Source organism: Vigna unguiculata, chromosome 3 (assembly GCF_037176805.1).
Source record: "Vigna unguiculata cultivar grain cowpea cultivar isolate G323 ecotype 2 chromosome 3, ASM3717680v1, whole genome shotgun sequence".
Classification (NCBI taxonomy): domain Eukaryota; kingdom Viridiplantae; phylum Streptophyta; class Magnoliopsida; order Fabales; family Fabaceae; genus Vigna; species Vigna unguiculata.
In genome coordinates, this window is record NC_140794.1 from 15418187 (window position 1) to 15425474 (window position 7288).

At 29.7% G+C, this 7288-nt stretch overlaps 2 protein-coding genes, 1 long non-coding RNA gene and 1 pseudogene across 3 annotated transcripts; all 4 read right to left on the reverse strand.

Annotated features, from left to right (window-relative positions):
- Positions 1-384: 384 nt before the first annotated feature.
- LOC146887516 (uncharacterized) lies at positions 385-1008 on the reverse strand. The gene is made up of 3 exons (XR_014993527.1): positions 940-1008; positions 800-868; positions 385-712 (listed from the first exon to the last, which is right to left on the reverse strand). It is a non-coding gene; the product is annotated as an uncharacterized LOC146887516 (long non-coding RNA).
- Positions 1009-1111: 103 nt separating this feature from the next.
- LOC114188551 (uncharacterized) lies at positions 1112-2045 on the reverse strand. The gene is made up of 3 exons (XM_085670664.1): positions 1710-2045; positions 1493-1613; positions 1112-1403 (listed from the first exon to the last, which is right to left on the reverse strand). Exons 1-3 carry the CDS (start codon positions 1712-1714, stop codon positions 1206-1208), a joined length of 324 nt encoding a protein of 107 aa, XP_085526790.1. The 5' UTR covers positions 1715-2045; the 3' UTR covers positions 1112-1205.
- LOC114168825 (replication protein A 70 kDa DNA-binding subunit A-like) lies at positions 1744-3608 on the reverse strand. The gene is made up of 8 exons (XM_085670263.1): positions 3562-3608; positions 3061-3201; positions 2710-2977; positions 2556-2631; positions 2321-2448; positions 2141-2240; positions 1936-2062; positions 1744-1821 (listed from the first exon to the last, which is right to left on the reverse strand). The coding sequence occupies exons 2-8, from the start codon at positions 3199-3201 to the stop codon at positions 1744-1746; spliced, it is 918 nt and encodes a 305-aa protein (XP_085526389.1). The 5' UTR covers positions 3562-3608.
- Positions 3609-5735: 2127 nt separating this feature from the next.
- On the reverse strand, positions 5736-6629 carry LOC114175080 (putative CCR4-associated factor 1 homolog 11 pseudogene; annotated as a pseudogene).
- Positions 6630-7288: the final 659 nt, after the last annotated feature.

Genomic DNA, 7288 nt, shown 5'->3' on the forward strand with positions numbered 1-7288 from the left:
TATAAACTTCAACGTATCTTTATTAAATGCATGTCTAATCAATCTAGATAATATGTTATAAAAAATATATGAAAATCTTAAACTGAATGCATAGGTTCGAATGTAACAAAATGAAGATATATCAACGCGTATCATGGTAGTATACTTAAAAGAATATTAATAACACGTTGTGATGGTAGTCTTCCTTAATTCTCAGTATGGTAGTATACTTAAAACAATGCATAAAAGGTTGAATTCTGACTATAAATACATAAACCTCTGGACGGTTACAATTCTTTTTATAATCGACCTTAGTGTTTAATATTAATATACAAAAAGTGTTCAAACTTTGTTCAACGTAAGCACAACCAAAACTCCTTAAAATACCAGAGAAGGTTTCCCCAGTACAATTTATCAAAACAGGAAAGATGAATGCATCCTTTGAAGGAGCCAAAACATTTCTAAGGAAACTAACATACAGTCTTAAGCAACATTAATTACAATAATTTCCATAGCTTTCATAAATTAAATATCATTTCTCCTTCTTGATAATCTTCATTGTCTTCGTAGCTGACAATTGGGCTAATGGGAGGTCCTCCAAAAGATCAAAATCCATGAAATTTTCTGGAATATACTGCATGTCTTCATTGTCACTGGTAGTGGAAAGATCTTATCTGGGCGTCACACATAAAACAACATCCGGATCAAGATCAGCAGTCCTAGAAAGGCACATCTGCAATGAATCATATGTTTAGTCAAATTACATCTTTAAACTGTCCAGTAAAATTAAGACACTAAATCTATCTACTTATATACTTACTAATGAACTATCAGTATCAGCAGATAAGTCGCATGCTGCATTATCACCACATTCAGCAAGTTCCAATGCCTGGAAAATTTAACATTTAAAATTATAAATCTTGATTACACCACAAATCATACCTACATTAAAATACTTACTAAAGAACTCCCAGTATGAGTATGGACATCAGATTCACTGGCACTCCTACGTTTCCCAACCTCAATTGCCTGCATAACTCAATATACATTAAAACATACAATACATGAAAATGGGAATTAACAAAACCAACCAATTTAATAAGTACTTACTATGGACTTCCCCTTACGAAGCTCTGATTGATTAGAACAGTTTTCCTTAGCTTCAACAACTTCCATTACCTGCAAAATTTGATTTCTTTAGTTCAATCTCAAAATACATCACATAATCAGTACACAAAGATTAAAATAACGACCTCAGTTTGTCCAAGAAGACTACTAATGTGTCCTATGATTTCACGATCAGTTGAAACTCTCATTACTGAAGCAGGTCGGTTATTTCCTTGTGGCTTGACCTTGAAAGCCAAAGTACAACCCAAAAGAACGTCTAGATCCTGTGGAAAACACTTAGGATCCTCCTCACCATCCTAATATATTTTAAAAAAAAAAAGATGAAATCAAATGAGTATTATTATGCCATTATTATATTACTAATGGAAAAGAAAAAATATACAACCTTGATCATTTTCTTTCGCAAGTCACCAGCAGAAAGACCAATTAAATTGATGCAGTCTTGGTCCCAAAGCATGAAGTTAGCAACCTTTTTTCCATCAGTCACTTGAATTTCAAGCTTGTACCTGAAAACATATATTTAATCATAAATAAGATGCTTGTATCCGAAAACATATATTCAATGACAAATAACATAATTTCACAATACAACTATTACTAACCTCATTTTTGGATACTCATTATAACCATCACAATTCAAACACTTAAAAGAACCAACTTCATATGTTCTTTTTGCGCATAAGTTACAAACCAAGTAACTCCATCCATCATTTCCTAAATTAAATTTAAGTGTATGTGCAACAGTAACACATGAAATCTCCTACAACAATAAAAGAAGGGTTAATAATAACAAAAATCGATTATAAAAGTATACAAAATCGAAACTACCTCTATCACAGTCAGGATCTGTGAAACACTCTTAACAACAGTTTTATACATAAACCTATCAACATGACTAATCTGGGAAGATCCACTATATTGGCTTCCCTCCTCGAAAATTTCATGAGCAGTAGTTCTACACAATAAACATTAGTTAGTACTTATGAAATACAAAGAGTTATAGAACAACATAGTCGTTATATAAAACTATTACTTTGAAAATTCCTTCCTAAATTGAATCAGTTCTGATATATCATCTCCCATAAACAACTTCGATCCATTCCAACAATTAGACAACGACACCGGCCATGGACCTATATACAAAATAATTGAAATAAATTTCCATTTAACGTAGACTAATCAATATAACAAACATCTCCAAATACGATGAAACCTGAGGCAGCCTTTATCTTTGCCTGAGTAAGAATAATAGCTGGATAAGGTGTGTCACGACTTTCCCTCCAATAACTAACCAAACGCAAACAATATGAATCCCAAAGAGTACAACAGATTGACACACCACTACAATATACAAAAAAAAAACAAATTCAAAACACCATTAAAATGAAATAATCAACTTAATCTGTGACATTCAAAACACCATTACAATTCAAAACAAACAATTGAACCTCAAGTCCTTTAGGTCAAACACAACATTTTTGGAACTTGGTTTCTCCTCCACATTATCCACCACACCAATGACATCTAAAATGGAAAAACAAAATAGTAAGTAAAGACAACAAAAAAATAGAAAACAAATATAAATCAAGGAGAAAAACTTACCAACCAACAAATCTGCAAAATAGTTTCCATCAATGATATCCTTTATACTCTTGAACTTCCAAACTTTTGCAGGAATACTGGCAATTGGTTGTCGTCGTACAGATGTTGCTCCAATAAACAATAGCTTATAAGGGTGGTCGCAAACTCTATATTGAGCTCTATTGTTGAGAATTTTGAAGTTATGCATTATATAACTTTCTCCTTCCTTTAGCTTGTCTTCCCACGTAGCAATGTCTTCCTTCTTAATCATAGCAGGGATAACATCACCCTGACCAACATAACCATCCATAACCATCAAATACATACACATACAAAATACACTGATACAATGACAATACAAACATACATTACCTTTTGATCTGTCAGAATCATCTCCATATTTCGTTTTGAATCCCATGACTCAACAAACCACAGATCCACAATTCGGACAGCAAGTTTCAAAGTCTCCCTTTTTCCATCAATATCCTTGATCATATCAAATTTCCTTGCCATCTAATACATAAAAATAACAGGTCAACTGCTTTACAGGAAAAAAAAAACAATACAACTTAAAAATAACAAAAACACATGAACCAAAAAGAAGAAGAACATAAAATCAAAATTGTTCGAAGAACAACAAAAAAAAACGAAGAACAACAAAAAAAAATGATAAAAAAATAAATACAACGAAAATAAAAAGACGTACAAAAAAAATTTTAACTTAAATAACTCTTGGTACGAAGAAGAAGAAAGATGAAGAAGAACAAAGAACATGCAACGAACTCGAAGAAGAAGAAAAAATAAAGCAAAAATGTGTTAGAACAAAGCGAAAATAAGAAAAAAAAATAAAAAAAAAGGAAGAAGGAAGCTTACGTTGGTATGAAGAACTAAAATGCTTCTGCAAACCTTCAACAACAAAAAAAAAATCAAATAAACAGCAGAAGAAGAAAAAAAGCAGAAGAAAGCATAAGAAGAAGAAAGCAGAAGAAAGCATAAGAAGAAAAAGAAGAAGAAGCAACCATCAACCAACAAAAAAAAAGGCAAAAAAAAAATTATAACTTACGTCGGTATGAACAACAAAACAGGTTCTGCAAACCTTGAACAACAATAATCACAAACATATATAAATAAAATGGAGAAGAAGAAGAAAGCAGAAGAAACCAAAAGAAGAAGAAGAAGAAGAAGAAGAACAAACAAACATCAACCAACGAAAATAAACAACCAAAAAAAAAATTAAACTTACGTTGCTATGAAGAAGAAGAAAGAAGATCCAATGAAGTGTTGAAGAAGAAGAAAAAAGTAGCACAATATGTTTCTGAACAAACCTAACGCAAGAAGAAAAATTCAAATACCACCGCCAAATGCAATGCCTTCATGCAGAAGCTTCCGTCTGTAGCAACCATCAATCAACAATTAATGCTTCAGCTGAAAAAAAAAATTAATCCAAAAGACGAAAATGCCCTCCATTTCAGACACGTGTCAGTTAGATAAGATGTCCAATCCAATAATTTACCTATACTAAAGATTTCTTAGATATATAGTAGATTGCTCTTAATATTAGGATAATTTGATTATATCGATGGTTTGATGCTTCTTATGATATATTTTGGATTCATAATCTAACAAGTTTTCCATAGTTTCCCTTGCTAAACTATAGTGGCAACTCCCTTGTAAAAAATTTTAGATATTTTAAAATGATTTTTGTTCGTCGTTCCGTCGTGATTTTTTTGTAGTTGTCGCAGTTAGTGTCAAATGTCATTATCTTGATTTGAATTTAGTTCATATAAATGTCTCTTTGATTCAATTTAATCCGAATTTTTTTCAAAATGAAACAATATTGTCCTCAAAAAAATTATTATTTATATAAATATTATACTCATATTTTTTATTAAAAATCATTTTTTACATATTATATATTATCAACCCTTATTTTGTTAATAATGATTTTGTAATAAATTTGAATATAAATATTAGTATAACATATTAGTTTTAAATACTTAACTTTTTTTGTAAAAAAATTATAATAATTAGATTTAATCTTATAAAAAGAATATGGATTCTCAAAACATGTGAATTAATAAAATACAATAATATAATAAATAAAAAAAGTCAGATTTTAATAAAAATATCATTACAATATTTATATAAATAATAAATTTGGTTTTACATCCTCTTATCTTATTTACTCTTACTTTGCACCGTATACTTTTATCTTATAAATTATCTTAAGACATTTTTTTTATCCTAGATCCTAAAGTATTTGATATAATATATTGATAAATTTGGATTCTTTTTAAAATAAATCACTTAAAAAAAATTGGTATTTTCTTAGGCATTCGTCAATAATTTGGTATTTTCTTATGCAACGTACTTTTGAGTTTATTTAAAACTAAGTAGTTTGTAAAGTAAAAGCTAAATTTATGCTTGTTGAAAAAAACTATTATAAAAGAGAAATATTGTTAAAAATAAATTTAATTTAATTTATATTATATTATGTTTACGATCATAAAAATGTTAAAATACAAGTATCTAAAATAACTTTACATGTGAAAATTACTTCAATCAAAATTTATTTTGTTGACGGTTGATGAATAACTTACCTTAATTAAAAACAGTAAATTATTTAAATTATTTACGTGTTATATATCACCCATTAATAGTATATATCTTCAACCAAATCTAAAGATAATAAATAATTTTCTAGTAGGTCTCTTATCTTAAAATATCTTTTAACACTTTATTATTTTAATGTGTATTTTTGTGGAGAATGATATTTTCACAAAAAAATTTCTAACAAATTTGACAATTTTTTTGTCTTTTTTCTGACTAAAGGGAAAAACTTAAAAATAAAAGGTTAAAAATAAAAAGTAAAATTTAATGTAAAAAAAAAATTGTTAAAGTTTGTCAAAAAGTTTTTTGTGAAACTATAATTTTTTATTTTTGTGTCACCAAACCCGATTAAAATACAGAAATTAAATGAAATACAAAAATGATAATGAAAAGAAGATTACAATTTATTCTAAGAGAAAAATACATGAGAAGGGAGACAAAAGTAATAATAGTTTGAATATATATCAAAAGAGTTCTAACCCATACAAGACATCAGTGTATTGCAGAATATGAGAATGAGAGGGTTCAGAGAAATAGATATTCTTAATTTTGTTGAAAGCGTGAAGAGTGAGTAAACTGTCGGAGCCAGCTTGATGACTTTTACCAACAGCACGGTCCAAATGCAGAGAGTCACAAACTCGATCCAAACCACCGTAAAGATCGGGACAAAACTTGATCATATGTTTAACGTCGTATATTGTCCCTCTAAAGAAATATTTAACGCAGCGCAGAAAGTGTGACAAGTTGACAGGCAACAGCGGTTGTGTTGGATAAAATTTGTAAGTCAATGCCTTCACAAGATACGCAAAGTCAGAGGCACCATGGAAAGTGATCCATTCAATCTTACTGTTACAAAGCAGTCCGGAGTACATCAACAGCTCCACAAACCGACCAATGTCTACACCGAATCTTTGATTTCTTTCAAAATCGATGCCTTGGCGTTTAAGGAGTGCAATGGACTCACACGCGTGAGGATCGCGTGAGAGGTCGAACTCCCGAAAGTTGAATTCCCATATGAATTGATGAGAGGATTCAAAATTTGGAAGGTTTCCATCGCTGTCTGAAAGAGTGAGACCGACTTGGATCAGATGCAGACATTCCACGTTAGCTTTCATTACGGCGTAATTATCTTGTGGTTGCCGGTGATCGGAGTTGGAGTGAAAGATCACGCCGGGAAATTCTGTGTCTATGCTGGCCAGAGTGAGAGGATTGGAGGCGATGAATGAACGGATCAGCACGAACTCCTCTTCAAGGTTGAAGGCCCACACCGATCGCGTCACAATGGAACCACCAGAAGGAATGCCCATGCTTTTCTTCTATTCTTCTCTTCTTCCAATTATGCAAAATCTCATAGCATTGTACCTAATGCAAAGTACGCTCACCCTTTTATAGTGTACGGTTATTTATCTTAAATTCTTTGGATAACTTATTTCATATAATATATATTCATAGATTTTAACTTTTATATATTGTGATTGGATTTTTTCTAAAAATAGTTATTGTTATAAATGATAATACATGAGAAAAGATGCATTATCTTTTTAGAGTTTATGAGATTTTATCTATAAGTTATTCCCCTATCCTGAATTCTTCTCTATATAAATTATCTCATATAATATAGTGATAGATTTGAATTTTTATATATTGTGATTGCCTTTGTTCTCAAAATAAATTATTTAAAAAATAGTTGTTATTGATATAAATGATTGTAGATATATATTTATTGAGAATGAGAATATATATATATATGAGAGCGAATTTGGAAATTATAAAAGAAAAAGGTTTACATTTAAATCTAAATAGTATGTTATCGCAATTAAAAAATGTTAATTCTTAATGGATTCTCCACTGGTATTTTCTTTTATGCAACTTATTTTCTTTATGCAATTTAATTTCTAGTATGTTATAATATTAGAAAATTAGATATTACAAAATTTATTCTATTATCCTTTTTATTTTATTCACAATTGTTTAAAAAAAATAGTTTTTT

What these genes read in the sequence shown, in the direction of transcription:
- LOC114168825 (XM_085670263.1), bottom strand. Translation starts at nt 3,201, where the DNA reads ATGGCAAGGAAATTTGATATGATCAAGGATATTGATGGAAAAAGGGAG. An exon ending in TTTTGCAGATTTGTTGGTTG is followed by an intron (nt 2,632 to 2,709) that starts GTAAGTTTTTCT and finishes TTTCCATTTTAG; the next exon opens with ATGTCATTGGTGTGGTGGAT. An exon ending in AAAGATAAAGGCTGCCTCAG is followed by an intron (nt 2,241 to 2,320) that starts GTTTCATCGTAT and finishes TTTTGTATATAG; the next exon opens with GTCCATGGCCGGTGTCGTTG.
- LOC114188551 (XM_085670664.1), bottom strand. An exon ending in TGCGAAAGAAAATGATCAAG is followed by an intron (nt 1,404 to 1,492) that starts GTTGTATATTTT and finishes AAAATATATTAG; the next exon opens with GATGGTGAGGAGGATCCTAA.